The sequence below is a fragment of the Ambystoma mexicanum genome, chromosome 8 (genome assembly GCF_040938575.1).
Source record: "Ambystoma mexicanum isolate Mex_15411 chromosome 8, UKY_AmexF1_1, whole genome shotgun sequence".
NCBI classification, from domain to species: domain Eukaryota; kingdom Metazoa; phylum Chordata; class Amphibia; order Caudata; family Ambystomatidae; genus Ambystoma; species Ambystoma mexicanum.
The window spans coordinates 986,173,079-986,193,167 of NC_090929.1; the positions used below are offsets into that span (position 1 = coordinate 986,173,079).

The window sequence follows — 20,089 nt, forward strand, 5'->3', positions numbered from 1 at the left end:
AAGGTCTAGTGAAGAGAGATAGTCCATGGGTTGCACCGATCTGATAACCTCTTGGAGTTTTAGCATTTTGAATTTTTGGCTCTTTAGCCACTTGTTGAGTACCCTCAGGTCGAGAATGGGCCTCCATTTGCCGTTTGGCTTTTTGACAACAAAGAACCTGGAATAAACTCCTTGGCCTTCCTGTGCCACAGGAACTCTCTCTACCGCCCCTTTTCGCAACATAAGCTCCGCCTCTTGTCGTAGGATTTGGAGGTGGGGCTGTGTCGAGAATAAAGGAGGAAGACGCGGAGGCTTGTCTTTGAATTGCAGCGCATGACCCATGCGAATCGTGTCTAGGACCCATCGATCTTTGGTGATGCATTTCCATCGGTCGAAGTGATGAGAGACTCGACCCCCCAGGACGTTCCGAAGGCCGTCATTGGTTGCTGGTTTGCTTGTTCTTCGTTGACGACGGACCTGAGCCTCGCCGCCTGGAGGCTTGATAGTCCCTGCTTCCACGTGCCGACTGGGACGCTCGTCTGAACCCTTGTGAAGAGTACGAGGGCCTGTTAAATCCACGGTCCCTCGAGGCTCCAAAGCGGGAGTTTCCAGAAGCACCTCTGAAAGGGCGAAAAGAGCGAAAATTTCTACCCGTTTGAAGGGCGCCGAGGGACCTAGCAGTATCCGTGTCTTCTTTCATCCCTTTCAGCGCTTCATCAACCTTTTCGCCAAACAGGTGCTCCCCTTCGCATGGCATGTCCAGGACTTTGTACTGTACTTCAGGACGGAAAGTAGTACATTTGAGCCACGCTTGTCGACGAAGCACTACTCCATGGTTGATTTGTTTGAAACCAGACTCTGCTAGGTCCACTGCGATATTAATAGCGTGGTTCGAGGCCTCCTCGCCGTCCCGCACCAGTAACATAGCTGCTTTTCGGTGTTCGTCTGGCAGGTGTTCTAGGATAGGGGCTAATTTGTGCCACATTTCCCTATCATATCGTGACACGATCGCTAAGGAATTGGCTGCTCTTACTGTCGTCGCTCCGACCGAGAGCACCTTCTTTCCAAATGCGTCCTGCCTCCTAGCCTCGCTTTCCGGTGGCGTTGAACATTTTTGCTGGACCCTGGCCTTCCTAGCTGCTGCCGCCGACACCACCGAGTCAGACAAAGGCTGTGATGTTAGACATTTTGGAGTGGACTCCGGAGCTTTAAACTTTTTCTCGATCCGTCCCTTTATGGCTGGTTCCGAGAACGGATGGCGCATCGTTTTGAGACCTTCTTGCCACACGTGGTCAAGGATTGGGATGGCAAATACCGATTTTCTCCTTTGACCCATATGGTCAAAAAGGAAACAGTCTTTCCTCTGCTCCTCAGGAATCAAGCCGAATTCGGAACACGCTTTCCCCATCATTGCATGGAAGGCTCCCACATCATCAGGGGGAGATGGCTGTGTCTGGCTCCTCGTAGACTCCAATTCTACATCCGAATTCCATGTCGGGTCCCTCGACGGTGACAGGGAGATGTCTGACCCAGAGTCATCATGTATAGAGTCGGACTCCGACAACTCACCCTCCTCCTGAGCTCGAGGACGATCTTTTACCGCCTGGGGAGCCGATGGGTGATTCGTCGACGAGCGAGCCGTACAAGTTTGCTCGTCGACGGAAGGTACAGACAGAAGTGACGATGACGTCCCAGGTTGAGGGAACTGGGTATCCAGCCGCTGTAGTAGCTTCTGAAGAGTATTAAGCACATCCAGAGACAAAACTGTCTGGGGGTTCAGCAACGTGGATGATATAGGTACCATACCCCCGCTCGCACTCGTCGCCGTCGTCGTCGACGTGGAAGGCCGTAAGCCTAAATCCAATGGCTGCAGAACCATGTCACCTTCCCCTTCCGCCGAGCAGGCCGTGTCTGGCTGCAGTAAGGCCTCAGGGGGGATCGGGTCATAGACCTCAGGCAGCCAAGCCATAGACTGAGTTTCCGTCGACGAAGGAATCCCAACCGCTGCTGCTTGAACGGTAATAGGCATCGTCACTGACACCGAGGTCGACGAGGAAGTCGTCGTCGTCGAGCCTTTAGACTTCGTTGTCGATTTTGATGCCGACTTCCCGGCTGAAGCTTCTCGACTCACGGAAGACCTGGGACGGTCCCCTGAGGAGGATTTAGACAGCGCCAGCCTCTCCGTCTTAGATGATGAGGAGGAGGAGGGCTTTTTATGAGATGAGGAGGATCCAGCATGTTTCCCCTTATGCTTGTCCTCAGGGCGAATTTCTGCTGGCCGCACCTTCTTCGATGGAGGCTCCGACTTGCTCCTGGAGGCCGTGGAGCCAACTTCCGAAGCCGGGTAGGCACCCTCTCCGTCATTAAGCCAGTCGACCAGCCTTCTTTTACGGTCCTTAAGGGTTTTTTGGGAGAAACCCTGGCATATCTCACATGTATCCGCCGTGTGGTGCGGGTGGAGACAGTAGATACAGTCCATGTGGCCGTCTCCTTCATAAACCTTTTTGAGGCCACAGGTTGCACATGGGCGAAATAACGCCTTTCCAGACATAATTCTCCAGATTTGAACTTCGCTTACGCGAAACAGACAAAAAAACAATCTAGTTATCACTAGTAGTAACACGAAGATCCCACTGCTTTGAAAGACGGTTGAAATCTGAGGGAGCGCGGGGGCGGGGCCTGTATTTATATCATGACGTCCTGACGGCACGGGCACGCATGATACAAAACGAGGTGGATAGGACGCATAAGCGTCGAAAAAGTTTTCCTACGGGAAAGGGTCTATATAATGTACCGGGGATTCCCAGCCTGACGACGGGGAATATTCAAAGCATGTGAATCCATGAAAGATCCAATGCTGGAGAATCTAAGCACATACAATCATCAGAGATGCTATTACGGTAAGTAATGCATGTCTTCTGATGCTTGTTAATCTGCTTAGAATCACACGCTGTGCATAGACTAGAGAGCAGTACCCGGAGTTGGAGGTGGGCTGTGAGAAGGAACAGTAGAGAATAGATGTCTTAGTACTGCTTGTCCCACCTGAGAATCAGACCTAGAATGAGTGTCTAGGCAATAGTGTTTTGTAAAGGTGTGTACAGAACTCCAGGTTGCCGGTTTGGCAATGGACTCCAGAGGAACATTTGCAATTAATGCTATGGATGCCCCAGTGCCTCGAGTAGAATGTGCTCTAGGCTTGAAGGGCAGTTCTCTCTTAGCAAGAGTGTAACATAGTGCGATACATTTCACAATCTACCTTGAGATAGCAGATTTAGAGAAAGGACCCCCTTATCTACCAGCTGCCACTGAAACAAAGAATTGTTTAGTCTTCCTTAGTGGTTTAGTTCTTTCCAGGTAAAACATGACTGACCTGCGCACGTCTAGTGTGTGAAGGCTTCTTTCAGCCATGTAAGTAGGGTTCTGGAAGAAAGTGGGTAGTTCGATTGATTGGTTCACATGGAACTTTGAGATGAATTTAGGTGCAAACCTGGGATATGTGCGCAGAACTACCTTTTCTTTGTGGAATGTAACAAAGGGGTCTAGGACAGAAAGAGCCTGTAGTTCGCTAACCCTTCTAATAGAAGTGATAGCCACTAGGAAGGCTGTCCTATAAGCCAGGTCTTTCAGACTTGCTTTATGCATAGGCTCAAAGGGAGCTCACATGAGCCTGGTCAAAACCACATTCAGATCCCATCTAGGGGCTGGGTGAGAAATGGGAGGATAAATCCTCTTAACCCCTTCCATAAAGGCTTTAATCACTGGTATTTTCCACCACAATACCTTTTGTTGTGATGTGGGGTAGGCTGACAAAGCAGCCAGATGACCATTTAGGGAATTGAAGACTAATCCAGTGTCCAACAGGTGGGTTAGATGCAGCACAATGTGTGAGGGTGAGCAATCGATGGGATTGATGCCCTGGGATTGCACCAGATGACAAAACGTTTCCACTTGCTGGCATATCAATAACATGCATTAGGTTTTCTTGCTTCTCTGAGTATGTCCATGCACCTCTGAGGGAGTTGCAGGTGTCCAAACGCTATGATCTCAGGAGCCAGGCTGCTAAATTCAGAGTTTGTGGGCACGGGTGTAGGGTCTCCCCCCTGTCCTGAGACATGTTGTACGGGCAGGGAAGCTTGACTGGTGGGGAGAGGGATATTTCCATCAGGTGAGCGAACCAGGGTTGGCGGGCCCACATGGGGGCCACCAGTATCATGGTAACTGGCTCCTGGTGCATCTTGTGCACTATCTTGTTGAGAAAGGGAGTGAAGGGCGGGGGGGGGGGGAACAAAGCATAGACAAATTTCCCCGACCATGTTATCCAGAGATCGTTCTCCTAGGATCGGTTCTGGGGGTACCTGGAGGCATAGTCTTGGCATTGGGCATTCTCCTGAGTAGCGAACAGGTCGATCTCTGGGAAACCCCATTCTGCGAAGACGTTGGACACAATGTCTTTGTGCAGTCGCCATTCGTATTCTTCGGGGAGAGGGAAAGCTCTGCTGAGTACGTCTGCTAGAAGATAGAGTTCCCCTGGAACATGTTGGGACAACAGAAACATCTTGTGTCTGAGGGCCCATATCCAAACGTTCTGGGACAATTTGGATAGCCCTGGAGAGTGAGTGCCCCCGTTTGTTCAGGTAATACATAGCTGTAGTGCTGTCCGTTAGAATCAGCACCGTCTTCCCTAACAGTTGCACCTGAAACAAAGCCTTGAACACCGCTAACAGCTCCAGTAAGTTTATATGGTTGGACGCTACTTGAGGAGACCAAACTCTGTGTGCTGTCTGCTGAAGCAGATGAGCTCCCCCACCCTGTGAGAGATGCGTCTGTCGTGAGAGTGGCTTCCACTGCAGGGGTGGTGAAGGTCTTCCCCTTCAAGAGGTTTTCTCTTGACCACCACTGCAGAGAGAACGATGACTGGCGAGACAACTACCAGATCTTCCCATTGTCCGCTGGCCTGACACCACTGCTGTTGAGCCACTCTTACATGGGACACATGCGCAGCCGCGCGTGGGGAACCAAGTATATGCCATAATTCCTAGCAAGCGCATGACTTTGCGCACCATCACCTCCCGACTGGCTACATATTGAGGGATCTGAGAAAGCATGTTCTGAACCCTCTCGGAGGGGAAGACGAGGCCGTCTTCCGTCCGAATTAGAGCTCCCAGAAATTGTTTACTTGGATGGGGACTAACCTGGATTTCTTTTCGTTGATTGAGAGACCCAGGCTGAAGAGGAGATCTACTGTTTTTTGGCTTTTCGAAAAACATGCGTCGAACGAGTCCCCCGTGATGTGCCAGTCGTCGAGGCATGGGTAAGTCCCAGACTGATAGTCTGCGCAGGTGTGCTGCTGGCACTGCCAGAACTTTGGTAAACACCCTTGGCGCCGAGGCGATGCCGAAGGGGAGTACCTTGAATTGGCAATGTCTGTCCTGGATCATGAACCTTAGATATTTCCTGTGCGCTGGCAACATTGAAATATGAAAGTATGCATCTTTCATGTCCAATGTTGCCATGAAGTCCCCTTGTTTCCGCAATGGGATCACCTCCTGCAGTGTTACCATGCGAAACTTCTGGGGTTTTATAAACTTGTTCGCTGGGCGCAGGTCTAGAACAGGGCGCTTGGTGAGATCCTTTTTGGGTACAAGGAAGTACACTGAATAAATACCCTCGTTTACCAGAAGAATAGGGACGGCTTCTATGGCGCCCTTTCCCAGCAGTGTTTCCACCTCTTGGATCAGGATCTCCAGATGGTCCGGTGAAAGGCGCCATGAGCGCGGAGGTCTGGTGGAGGTTGGGCGAATTCCATGCAGTATCCGTGGGCGATCGTCTTTAAGACCCACTGGTCTGAAGTTATCCCCTCCCATGCCCTGAGGAAAGATGTTCATTGCCCCCCGACTGGGGTGACATGGGAGGGGACCTGCACTTGGTGGTCATTTCTGACCAGAGGCCGTGGCTCCTCGGGGATTGGGGCCTCTGCCTCTACCCTTGCCGCGTTTCTGACCCCTTGAGGGGTAGTAAGTGGGGCTTCCAGAAGTTTGATTTGTGTTGTAGTTACCCGTGCCGTAGTTGTTTTGACCAGCACGGGCTTACCCTCGAAAGGACCGCTGAGAGTTATTACCCCTCTGGGAGGAGGGTTTCTGTGTAGTTTGTTGCAGAGACTAGAGTCTCATGCTCCTTCTTGGCTGCTTCCAAAGCCTCATCCACCGCTTTCCCGAAGAGGTTAGTCTCCTCAATGGGTTTATTAATGTGGGAGGCCTGAGTCTCGGGTTTAAATCCTAATGTACGCAGCCAAGCATGTCTTTTCAGTAGGGTCCCTTGAGCAAGAGACTTGCCTGCAGTTTCAGGGTGTTCTTCACCACAATCTGGTTAACTAGTCTTCCCTCCGTTACAATGGAGAGAAGCTTTGACTTGGCGGGTTCAGGGACCTCTTGGAGGCCTTCCTGGAGCAAGTTCCATTAGGCATCAGCATAGCTTGCTAGAATAGTAGTATTATTAGCAACCCGTATAGTGTATGCGGCTGCTGACGTGACACGTTTGCCAAGGGCATTCAGCCGCTTAGATTCCTTGTCCAGTGGCGATTCCCCCATGGCAAGGGGTATTCCTGCCCTCTTTCGAGTGATAGTCACTACCAGTGAATCTGGGATGGCATGCCCTTTGATGTATAGAGGGTCGGAAGGAGAAGGGCGAAATCATTTTTCAACTCTTGGGTTCACTGCCCATGTTTGAGCAGGTGACACCAGGGGAGCTACCCTTCTCTTAACAGAGTTAAGAAGGGGGATGGATTGACTTGGGTGGACGGAGGAGAGTCTAGGCACAAAACATCAGAGTCCTGATCTTGCTGTGTCCATGGGTCCTGACCTCCCTGCTGGGTTTCCTCCCAGTTGTCTGTAGTATCCTGTTGGTCTTCCTCATAGTTTTGCAGAAAAGAAGATTATTCTTCTTCATTATAGATGACTCTTTATGTGTTCATCTGGACCACCTCTTCCTGTTGGAAAACATGGGACTGATCTTCCTGAATTTGAATGTTAAGAGTCTACCAGGGCCCTTTTTGGTGGAGGATGATCAGAAAAACTGATAATCTGCTCCAGCCGATCCATACACCCTTTGAATTTTTCTGTAGCCCATGTAGAAGACCTAAACAGGCCTGCGTGAGGAGAAATGATGTTCTACGTCCTACGGCGTCGAAAGGAGTCCCTCAGGGTGTTGGAAAGAGGCTCTTGTCTATCCTCTTGTCTATCCTCGTAAGGGTCATCAGAATCGGGAACTCAATCTGCCGAAATTTTTTCCGCGGCTTGTCCCATAACCTTATGGTTTATCGGCAGGTGTAATACCTTCTGGTCACACCCGGTTGGTTTTCCGGGTAGAGGCCTTGCTGTAGTTTTCGGGCCTACCGCGGCCTTAGAGACCGTTGAAGCGTCGGGCTCCCGCGCTTCGACACGTGTAGGTTTCGGAGTAGTGCCCTTAGCCGTTTTAGGTTGCCCAGTCGCAAAACACTGCTGCGGATGCGGGGAAGGCTTTGGATCTGAATGATCGAGGGAACCATCAAAGTTTTCGGCGGCCCTGTTGGCGCTTTCGCCTTTTTCGACCAAGACGTCGAAATCAGCATAGGGGTTGTGTGCTTAGTGCGCTGCGCTTTTACGCCCCGTCGCCGGATGCTGTCCCTGTAGCAAGACTAGAGTGAAGCCTTAAAGGGTCAGGGGCGGGCATGGCAGACCTAGAAGCGTCCACCTCAAGGTCTATAACATCCGTAACGGATCTTTGGTCATCCGAAGTACCCCCCCATCACTTTCAGCGGGTGTGGCGGTGGGGGGTTCCACGAGTGGCATACCGTATGTGGCCCACCGCTTTATACGGCGCTCCTTAAGGGTCTTAGGCAAAAGGAGTTTGCACGCTGCACACCGCTTCTCGTCGTGCTCTAGGGGGAGACAGGCGTTACACGTCCTGTGTTTGTCCTTCCAAGGATATCTCACCCTACACTTAGGGCAGAATCTAAAAGGAGTCCTTTCCACAGCTTAAGGGAAGGATGACCAGACCAACAGGGAAAAGAGGGGAAAGGAGGACAGACATGCCGGCAATATGGTCACCCTGACCCCACTCTCCCTACTGTATAGGTCGGCCAGAGGGCCCGACCACGTGGAAAATCCGGCCGCCGGATCTTAGGCGCTGAAACCCACAGCCGTAGACGAATCCCCTGTAGCCTTCGTCGAAGATGTTCTTGTTGGGCCAAGCACCTTAACGGGGAATAAACTGACAATTCAGTAAAGATAAACAATGTCTCTAGTAAGAGCTCTGCTATAGGGCGACCAGTTATCTGGGCGGAAAAAAACAATCTGAGGGACCTCGGCGCGTGAGGGATTTTGGGTACACCACACGTCACTATAGGGATAGTGTTACAGACACGCCTATGCTGAAGTCCCCTTTCGATCCCCGAAAGACAAGATGCAATACTCCGCGGTCACCACTGGATGTCGGACCATATGCACAGCATGTAATTCTAAGCAGATTAACAAGCATCAGAAATATTAATTTTAGGACAAGACAAAAACCTCAAGGAGAATGCGAATACAAAAAGACAAACAAAAAACAATTCTTGACCTGCACTTCCTGAACTGTCATTCAAACTCTTGGGAAAATATTATCTTATCTTCAATTCAAGCGAGGATACACCCAACTGGAAATGTCACAGTGAATACCATACTGAACAATTCCTTACATAGCCAACCCCAACTAGGTCTCCTGATATTCACCAGGGGCTGTCACTGTGAGACAACTTTGCATTGTAGGTCCTTAAATTCCCTGGATTTGATGCCCTTGGGAGACTTGTAGGGAACGGAGGACACGCCACTGCAGGGAAACAGCAGATCCCCATTGCAAATCCGGATAGGTTTCTCCTATTGAGGCCCTGAAAAAGGCATGGTCGTGTCACAGTTTGGGAAGGAGTCGAGAGTAATTTTGTATTGTGGGTATTAGGTGGAACTCTAACCACTGCCTATAAGCCAGAACTATTGACATGGGAAGGGAAGATGGGAGAAAGATGAGATGTAAGGTGGGGGACACAAGCCTATGGGCGTATGGTGTACCCACCCACTGACTTCCCATGCTAGTCCCCATGGCCCTTCACAGCAATTACCTGCCTCTCCCGTCCCAAAACACATACCTGACATTTCCTTGAGCTAGCTCTGGACATTTAAGGGGGTAACAAGATTATTTCCAAGCAGTCTTTTGAATGGTGATGATTTAATGGAGCGGTTAGCAGTCTTCTGGTGCAAAAAAAGTGTCTTAATCAAGTGTGCCTTCAGCCACCTGAGCTATGAACAACGAATCTCCAGCAACTGTTCCTTACACAAAATTCCTGTTAAAAACAAGGATGGGCGTTGGATAGGCATTTTCCAGGAACCCGCATAATATTCCCATGTACTAACACCATTTGCTGGCGCTTGCTATTTTTTGGCCAGATAGTACCATTTTGTCAGAGCCTCAAAAGGCCTTTGCCATGCCAAAACAAAGGCCAAAGTTGTTGGCGTTGTCAATACTATGGCTTTCACGCACCAGAGAGGCTAGGTTCCCTGTTGCCTCCCCACATAAATATTAATGGCACCACCTGGCAAAGGGCCATGGGTGGCTGGCATAGCGGGCAGAGAATGTATATTCTCGCCAACTGTTGCAGCCACGTGACTGGCTAATGGCCCTTCCCCATGTGCAAATGGTTTTATGGGATTTTCCCATTAACATGGTCAATTCTTTAAAAACTGAAGACCAGGAAGCATCTGCATTCTAACATACTTTGACAGAAATCACAGATTTTCCAGTCAAAACTGTCTTCCAATGCTCTTGAACCATTTCTAAGATATTGTACTCGCACTTTAGAAAAGCTTCAAACTCATTTCTACAGCCAAACATTTTGTATCACAACAGCCTAATCATTACCTCGGTTTCTCGTTGAACCACCCTATTTCTTCTTTCTTCATCCACATACCTATTTAATGAGATTACTTTGAATCTGTAGACCATAATGGAATAGTTTCAAGCACCATAGTGCAGCCTTCCAACAAGCAACACAATGGAAAAAAACCTAGCATAAAATATTGTAAAGCAAAGTACTATATGAAGCACTGAGTGTGTGTTGGAGTCAGTGTTACATCCCAAAAGAGTAACATATAAAATCAAAGTTACCTCAAGTCATTCATTTCTTGCTTTTCAATGCCATCTCCTTTTTTGCTCTCTGTTGTGTCAGAACTTGCCGCAATCTGTGCACTCCGGGTTATAGGCCCACTCTTCTTTTTCGATTTGCTGTTAAGCTGGTCCATTCTTTTTTTGTATGCCACTGAAGATTTACCCTGAAAAGTTGATTTATTTCTTTGTACTCGAACATGCAATTTCCGTGATGTTTTGGTGGTTGATGGCAAAGGTTCATCAAGGGAACCTGTTTTTGCTTTCTTAATTTCCACCACCTGAGTGTTTTTGACAGTTCTTACAGGACTAGAGCTCCTTATGACAGGGGGTGGACTTTGCTTTTTAGATTTAACAGATGATACATATTTCACATTTTGTTTGGGTTTTTCAGATACTAAAGGAAAATTAATTTGTATAGGTCCTGTGCTTCGAGCTCTAGTTTTGCCCAAGTGAGTCTGTGTACTCTGCATTTTAATCTCTGCATCTGCTGTCCGTCTCCGCTGACTGCTGCTTTTTTCGCTACTTGTAGGCGAGGAAACATGCTTCGCTTTCTTGGATGGCTGAGGAGAATCTTTTTTGGAAACAGGAGAAGCTGGCTTTTTTGGACAGCTATAAGATGCATGCTTGTTCAAACTTCCAAAGTATGTAAACTCGCGGTTGCAGTAGGGGCAGACATGTGGTTCTGAACCAGACATGTGTGTTTTGATGTCCGCCTTTTGCTTTGCAGATTTCTTCTTTTGCAAAATTGCTTTATGTACCAGTTGATTTTTCTTCTTCAATGCGCTGGTTTTTAGTTTATTAGACATTCTACCCATTTCAATGCTGAACTGCATTTTTTTTGGCTGCCCTGCACGCCTAAAGGCATTTTTCTCAGAACTGCCTAGAGCTATTAACCCATTTTTAGGCTGAACAGTATGTTTTAGTGGCACTGGATTTTTTTTAGGCGTATACCTCTTCTTGTCACTTGCAGAAGCGCATACCAAAATGTGTTTGTGTAATTCTGGCATGTTGTCCACACTCTTTCCACATTTAGTGCAGCGAATAGCAGTAGTGAATGTTTGTGGTATATTATGCGTAGTGAAATTTGTAGCGGTAACCCCAATGCCCAGGGGATTTCTGTTATGGTACTGAAATGGGGGGGGTTTAAAGCTTGGGTAGTGTTGATTAAGGCCCATCCGAACATCTGGATCTTTAGATTTTTCTCCAGAAGCCATTATTTTTATGGTTGTATAAAGTTCTTCAGATGAGTCATCTAAATCTTCATCCTCATCGTGACACAGTGAGACAGGCTCGTCTGGTATACTACGAATGGGAGTTAATTTTGCCTGACTTGGATCTGTAAAATTTTGGGGTCGGAGTGTACCACTTTCAAACTCATGATGGCTGTATTCTTTATCCCCATGTAGATCTTGTTGATGTTGCTGCAAATTACACAGAAAGGCAAACTCCTTTTTACAAATAGAACATATAAATATCTTTCCAACACCATGAAGCAAAAATCGATGTTCTGTCAGGGTAGATGGATCTTTAAACAGCTGCACACAAAATTCACATTTGAAGGGGTAATCTTCAGCGTGAGCAGATAAATGTTTTTTAAGTTCTTTAATAGAAAGGAAGGGAGATTCACAGACATTGCACACAAAGCTTTTATTGAAGGTCTCTTGGATATAACCCTCATCATTTGCAACCCTTGGATTCTCATTTGGTTTCATTTGCTCCTCTATGACTTCCTGCTTGATAAATACAGGTGGAGCAACAATCCTTAAAGGAGAAGCGACAAACGATGCTACTGAAAGAGGTGGAGGAGAGGAAGAACATGAGGAAGAATCTGAAGAATCGGAGGAGCTTGACGAGGACGATAAAGTAGGAGGGCCAGGGGAAATAGAAGGATCATCAGAAGGAACAGGTGATGTAGAGGCAGATGCAGTAGGAGAAAGAACGCAAGGAGGTGAATGGGAACTACTGTTAAAAGAGGGCAGTGAGCAAGAATCAGTGGAAGTGATCTTTGCTGGTTCTGGAAATGAAGAAAGAATGGTAGGTGAAGGAGGTGGTGATGGGCAAGAACGTTTAGAAGCAGTGTTTGCGGGTTCTCGAAGAGGAGAACTAATGAAAGGCGAGCATGGAGGTGGTGTGCAAGTACGATTGGGAGTCACATATGCAGGCTCAGAAAGTGAAGAAAGAATATTAGGGGAAGGAGGAGATAATTGGTCAGAACAGTTGGAAGCAACATTTGGGGGTTGTGGGAGTGAAGCAAGAATGCTAGGTGACAGAGGAGGTGATGTGCCAAGAGGAGAATTATCTTTGGAGGGTTCTGGAAGTGGAGCAAGAATTGTAGGTGAGTAAGGGGGAAATGCACAAGAAGGAGCAGTAGTAACTAGTGCGTGTTCTGAAAGTGAAGAAAGAATGGTAGATGAGGAAGGTGGTGCAGTTAATTCATGAGGACAGGACAGAGGGGAAGTTACATTTGCTGGAATCAGAAGAGGAATTGAGGGACAGGTAGGCAGATCATAAATTTGCAGTATATGGGAGCAGGAAAGAACAGAGGTTGCAGTAGAGAAAGAAATAGAATCCGGGAGTAACTGTTGTTCCGACGTGAATGGAGCCAGACTGGCGCCCAAACATTGTGCCTCTTCCGCAACTGCTCCAACTCCATTATATTCATTCAACAGAACCTTTTGTAGCATGCAAGTAGGTGGCTTCTTTTTTTTAATAACTGCACAAGTAGTTTGGGTTAAGTGATTTCCCTTCTGTTCCTGAACTTCGGAGTCATTCGCTTTCTTATGTATACTAAGATCTAGCACAGATTCCCAGGGACCTGGCGAGCATTTGCTTTCAGACCTTTGCTTTATACCACTCGATAGATCTAGTGGTTGCTGACTGCATGCACTGTTAAATGAGAGGTTTGTGGTCCAGTCTTTAGACATTCGGAAATCATCATTGCATAAAGGGCTCATGCATTCTCTTTCTTCTCTCCCAGACAAACTCCACGCAGGGGAACTGTCATGGCTTTCAAGTTTTGGAACTTTTGTACCAAGAACATCGTTCCATATTGCCTTGCCATCAACTGTTTTTCCAAAGTCACGAAGTGCAGGACTTTGCTGTGGAGAGGTGGGGGGTGTGCTTGTTCTCCGTTTGAATCGATTGCATGTTACAGGCAGTAAAGGAGAGGATACATTGGGAACCAATTTTGGAACTTCAGCTAATAATGATGGGCTTAGTTTACAAACGTCCTGTGTCTGAAGAAGCTGTTTAAGCTTCGAAGATAAGAAGACACTTTTCTCTTTGTGGAACGGTAAACTGTCGCTCACTGAAATACTGAGTGGAAGGCTTAAAGAACACAATTGTGTAATAGGCTCAGCTTTTATTTCAGTTTTTAATTTAGGTAACAAGGGAGGGCTAGTGGTTCTCCTCTTTTTGGCCTCATTCTGACCGGTACATGAGGATTCTTTAAGGTTATCAGTAGTAGGTGTCTGTGGGGGCATTTCCTGGGCAACTTCAATTTTGACCTGCGGAAGTAAACGTTCCAGATCATACATCTCTGCAGAGCTAGGTGGAACCTCAATCACCTCGCAATTGCTAGTGCTGCTGGTGGGCTCTATTTTACCATCAATATAATAATTTAAGTTTTCTGATATGTTATTAGAAATATCCATTATATATACATCGTCTGCTTCTCCATCCTCTTCAAACTCAGTACTTGTTGTATATGCACTTTGGGTGGGCTGTGATTGCTCTGTTTGGGACCGTTTCACTTCAAGGAGTCCTTTCCGCCTGACGCCCTTAGGTATAAGATGCCGTTCATGAACCCTACGTTGGTGCCTACGCATGTTTATGTGTGTTCCAAAAACCTTTCTACAATATTTGCATGAATGAAGACCTCGGAATTCCACATTCTCTTCTTTAAAACAAGGGTATGTAGCATCTTGGGCTAATGCTTCAGACTCTGAAACTTTGCAGTCTTGCGCCAGTTTAGATGCATTCTGCTCATTTGTAGCTTTAAGAAAATGATCATCCAAGGGAATTCCATTATCTGAAAAATCATCTGTCTGAAGTGTTGCTGGTTTCCTTTTGGGCCCAGCTTCATGACGTCGCTCATGTCTTCGACGGTTAATTTGAGTACCAAAAGCCTTCCCACAGTATCTGCACTTAAAAGCATGATTAAGACTTGATACATGAATATGCATGTGGCGCTCAAGTCCTTGCTTTGTTGTGAACTTCCTTTCACAATGCTGGCAAGGGAACATAAAGGATTCTAGAAAATCGCTATTTGATTCCTTTTTAATTCTGGATGTCTTCAGTACAGTCTTCTTTTTAGGGGAGTTTTCTGGGGTTTCCTCTGAAGTACCGTTAGATTCCTCAAAGATTTCCAATGTTCCTTCATTTGCTAATTCATGCTCATTTTCAGAACTTTGTAAGTGTGCATCATTTTTGTAATTTTCTCTTGCACAAATTGTTCTCAATCCTGACCTTTCGTCAGGCATGACTTGCAGCTCAGAAGGAGGGAGAGGGATCATTAACTTAGGAAGAACATCTTGGTTTACCATCTCTTGAATTAAGGCAGTCTGCTCCAATGATAGGACTGCGGAAACTGAAGGCCTTTCATCATCGTCTTTTAGGCCTACAAAAACAAAAACACAAATTGTATTAAACTGTAATTAAATCCGACTATCAGCTCTACAGATAAGGGGTGTATCGGCCACTTTTACTACCCAAAAATAGGCAATACTCCCAAAAAATAAAAATAAGGAGTAAAAAATAGGAAACAGATACTTAGGACCATGTGCCCCTGCTTTCACCCAAACCGCTCCATGGATATTTGAGCGGTGCATGTAGTACAATAGGAAGTACTTACTATTACTGCCTGATCAGAAGAAGGAACCATTTGTCTTTTAATGTACATGCAAAGAAATTACAAAAACATTTCCGTTTTCCTGTTCAAACATTTGTACTCGCTTATAAAATACTCATTATTAAATGGATTTACATTTTTACTCCCCAAAAAATCATTGTTCTCCCAACTTCAAACAATAGGGAGTAAAAAAATCATATCTAGAGCACTGGGGGATGTGCATTTGACTAGTCTCGCTCTCAGAGTACTGGGCTCACCAAAGGCTCTTTTCATTAAGGTGTTAGTTGTCATAACCCATCTAAACATACAGGCTTCCCCTGATGAGCCTATGTTTCATCTCAGAAACGATGGGTGTATGCTATACAATTTTATTTCAGAGCTCAGTGTACACCTCATTTCTGGGGATTCATATTGGAGTTCATAACAGGTTAGATTTATTTAGGTCTCTCTAGACTGTTGCCAAAGTTGGGCCGTAGACATCAGGGTCCTAAACAAACAGAAAAAAAAATACAGACAACATTAAAAAGAACTATATAAAGTCAGTCTAAGCGCATAACAAAAGAAAAAGAAATACTGTAGGGCAAATAATGGAAATTAGGCACAATCCTTAAATTGGAGGTCTATGACGTGTTGCTAAAGTTCTTACACTGACCCAAAAATAAGGGAAGATTGCTCTGGCCTCAGTCTATGATAACGCAGACTGTGTTATTCCCACTACACCAGACCTTAATATACATCCTTCGCAGAAGTCTAAAGCCCTCTAGTCTAACACAGCCTTGACCAACTCTGGCGTGTAACCAGGACAGCACCTTATTTCTAATTGACTCCATACATTATGAATATTGGTCATCACAAAGTTCCTACGATCCATGACAAGCTGTCTTTGGGGAACATCCATTATCACAGGCATACTGGACTTGTTGATTCGAATATCGCTTCCATAAGGGGAAGTGACCAGTCTATATGTGTGTTAGGCAAGATTGTATGCAGTACCTTTAGGGTGCACTGCAACAACCCTGACCTCCTGGCAACCCAAACTTTGGTATAAGTCTGTACTACACAGGTTGGTAGTGTGGACACGTAGCCAGGCTTATCTCAATAGGGGTCAATGTGAGCTGTAGGGGAGTTACACAGAGATTCACAGTGATAAGTATTCAGGCAAACACTTACACACAGGGTTTCTTGATAAAATAATTATACATTTACCAGTCAGTTAATGTAAGCCTTCTTCAGAAGGGAGCACTGTAAAACACCACAGAAATATACTTCAAAATTATACACTCTTAAGTTCAGAATCAGTAAATACCCATTTGGGATGGGTTAGACTAAAGGGGATACTAGATAACCCCTCCAGCACCCTATTGTAAGATAGTGTGTGCTCGGTCTAGAAAGTTACAAATGTAAGTAAAGTCAATTTCACTTTACTGCTTGGGGAAAAAGTAGTTTATCCCAGAGAAGGTATGTAAACCTTGGGGAAATCTAAGAGACTTCCCTGTTTCACTGCACTAAAGGTGCTGTGTGCCACTATGTAAAAGATGATGCCTATGGAGTTTGTCACACACGCAACCAAAAGAAACAAGAGTTCAAAAATCACATTGAAATACGTGAGAGAGTGGGAAATAGTGTCTCACTCTCTCCAGGTTTAAAAAAATCAAGCCCTCAAAATCCAGCAAAGTTGCTGGGGGTCTCTAAGGTAGAGGGAATTGGCACATTTCTGAGAATTCTACCCAATCGTGTGGGATTAACCAGGTTCATAGTTGAGAAGATAAGTCACCCCCAAAGGATTCACAGATGCCAACGCAGCAACGTTACATTATACAGTGTTAGGCAAAGTGTGAATGCAGTACCCTCTGGGAACACTACAAACAAGACTACAGGTATAGGCAACCCAACCGGTACGACGTCCATTCATCGCAGATTTTGTTCGCAGCATTTTTTGCCGAAGATTTTTATCGCAAAACCACCCATCGAAAAATATGGGCGGTGGGTAGAGGGATATAAGATTTCTGGGTGTTTCGGGACTAGATTTCAAATCAGTGTCAAGGGAGGTTTATGGGGGGTAACCCCCCCCAAAACGAAAACAAAAATTGAGTTTTTGCAGCAAAAAATCTGCGGCAAAAAATGCAGTGAAAAAAAAACGTACGATGAAATGACATGGAACCACCCAACCTTTGGTATAAGCTTGGACTGCACAGTTTTGGTAGCATGTTGAGCAGCCAGGCTCATCTCAAGAGGGAAATGTGAGCTGTAGTGGAGTTACACAAAGATTCACAGTTACAGGTATTCAAATAAACTCTTACACTCAAGGTTTCTGGCATAAACAATTTATTTATCAGTTATAAAGCCTTCTTCAGAAGGGAGCAATAGAATAGTAACACAAATATACTTCAATACTGTCCACGAGTTTCTGGATCAGACAAGGCCCGTTTGGGATGGCCCGCAGACACAACCTACACCCACAGGTGACTTCAGTAACAAGGGTGCTGGGGACATTAATACCTTACTGTTGGCATACACAATACTCTTTCAAAAGTAAGTAAAAGGCAAAAGTTATTAGAAGACAAGAAATACAAATAAGCAGGGCAAATACGTTCAGATAGCTCTGAAACAAGTTATTTAATTCAATAGGCTAAGCCAAGGTCAATAGGCCAAAATCTTTAAATAGGATGCAGCACTTCAGGTAAGTAAGGAACAAGTTACTTACCTGTAACTGTTGTTCTCCAGCATGGGTCTGGCATGGATTCACATGCTCATGAATATTCCCCGTCGTCAGGCTGAGAATCCTCGGTAAAGAAAAAAAAAAACAGTATCAGTTTCGTTTCTGATCTGTCTTTCGTAGTAATAACCAATCACTGGTCTCTGCGTCATACTGACCACAGCCAATGACTGCCCTCTACCTAAGCACCGCCTCTGGCAGCCATCTTCAGATTTGGAAGCACGTGAAGTGGCAGTATGACCAAGTGAAGAGCCACAGAGGGGTAGGCGGGAGGGTTCGCATGTGAATCCATGCCAGACCCATGCTGGAGAACAACAGTTACAGGTAAGTAACTTGTTCCTTCTCCATCATGGGGTCTGGCATGGATTCACATGCTCATGAATAAAGAATACGGAACAAGTTACTTACCTGTAACTGTTGTTCTCCAGCATGGGTCTGGCATGGATTCACATGCTCATGAATATTCCCCGTCGTCAGGCTGGGAATCCTCGGTAAAGAAAAAACCAGTATCAGTTTCGTTTCTGATCTGTCTTTCGTAGTAATAACCAATCACTGGTCTCTGCGTCATACTGACCACAGCCAATGACTGCCCTCTACCTAAGCACCGCCTCTGGCAGCCATCTTCAGATTTGGAAGCACGTGAAGTGGCAGTATGACCAAGTGAAGAGCCGCAGAGGGGTAGGCGGGAGGGTTCGCATGTGAATCCATGCCAGACCCATGCTGGAGAACAACAGTTACAGGTAAGTAACTTGTTCCTTCTCCAGCATGGGGTCTGGCATGGATTCACATGCTCATGAATAAAGAATACATAGCAGTACACACATGCACAACCACGGGAGGTGGCAAAGGCTCAACATTAAGCATCACATCAACTCAACATTAAGCATCTTACCTCCTCACCAGGCTCACCTCAGGCGAACAGGTTGCGCAGCACTGCTTGGCCGACCCTGGACTCCTCCCTGGAATCCCGGTCGACGCAGTAGAATTTCGTGAAGGTGTGCGTCGACCTCCACGTAGCAGCCCTGCATATGTCCAGCAGGGGCACACCAGATAGGAACGCCGTGGTAGCTGCGATCGCTCTGGTGGAATGGGCTCTCGGACGGCCAGGCAGCGGTCGGTTTGATAACCGGTGACAGCACATGATACAGCCGGAGAGCCATCTGGAGATGGAAGCCTTCGAGAGAGCCTTCCCCTGATTGACAGGTCCAAAGTTCACAAAGAGTTGTGACGTCTTCCGAAAACCCTTCGTGCGGTCCACGTAGAACTTCAGCGCTCTAGCTACATCCAGCGAGTGCAAAGTCCTCTCAGCCGGCGACGAAGGCGACGGGAAGAACACAGGTAACACCAAGGGTTCGTTGAGATGGAAGTCCGACGGTACCTTGGGCATGAAGGAGGGGTGCGTCCTGAGCACTACCCTCGTGTCGTGGAAAGTCAAGTACGGGGCCTTGCAGGAAAGGGCCTGGATCTCTCCCACTCGTCGTGCGGAGGTGATGGCCACAAGAAAAGCTGTTTTCCACGATAGAAACTTCAACGGGGCCGAGTGCAGAGGCTCGAACGGAGGTCCCATGAGCTTGGTCAGCACCACGTTGAGCTCCCACGCCGGGGCCGGAGCCTTCACCGGCGGGAACGATCTGAACAGTCCCTTCATGAACTCTTTCACCAGACGATGAGACCACAAGGACGTCCGGCCCGTGGTTCTGGTGTATCGGGAGATCGCAGCAAGATGAATCTTGATGGACGCATGTGCCAGACCAGCTTTGGCCAGCGTCAGCAGGTACGGCAGTACTTGGGGAGCCGTAATCCGTAGAGGGTTAATCTTCTGTGCGTGGCACCAGACAGAGAACCTCTTCCATTTGTGTCCGTAGCATTTAAGAGTCGAGGACGCCCTGGCCTTTGCAAGAACCTCTCTGCAATCGGCCGGTATGTTGTATCCTCCAAACTCTAGTGCTGCAGGAGCCAGGCCTGCAAGTTCAGCGACTTTGGGTCGTGGTGGAGGATGGCGCCTCCTTCCCTGGAGAGTAGATCCGCGTCCGCCGGCAGCTTGATCGGCGGGGACGCTGACAAGTCCAGAAGGTCCGGGAACCATATCTGCCTCGGCCACGCAGGTGCGACGAGGATCATCCTGCACCGTGACCTCTTGAGCTGGTTGACGAGCCGGATTAGCAGAGGCAAGGGAGGGAACGCGTAGAGGAACAGGCCCTCCCAGGGGAACGAGAAAGCATCGCCCATGCTCCTCGTCTGGGGAAACCTGCTGGCGAACCTCCGGCACTTGGTGTTCGTCGCCGTCGCGAACAGGTCGATCTGGGGTGTGCCCCACCGTCGGAAGAGGCGATCCACCAGATCCTGCCGTAGTTCCCACTCGTGGCACGAGC

General features: G+C 47.1%; 1 protein-coding gene across 3 annotated transcripts in view; it reads right to left on the reverse strand.

Annotated features, from left to right (window-relative positions):
* The window catches only part of PRDM2 (PR/SET domain 2), a 773,815-nt gene that overhangs the window by 109,702 nt on the left and 644,024 nt on the right, over positions 1 to 20,089 (reverse strand). For all 3 annotated transcript variants that reach the window (XR_011268651.1, XR_011268650.1, XM_069610899.1), the window contains one exon: positions 10,153 to 14,770. Coding sequence is in view for 1 of the 3 variants with exons in the window: in XM_069610899.1 (XP_069467000.1) it covers positions 10,153 to 14,770 (4,618 nt within the window). In the remaining 2 variants the exon portion in view is untranslated. The remainder of the gene's footprint in view (positions 1 to 10,152; positions 14,771 to 20,089) is intronic.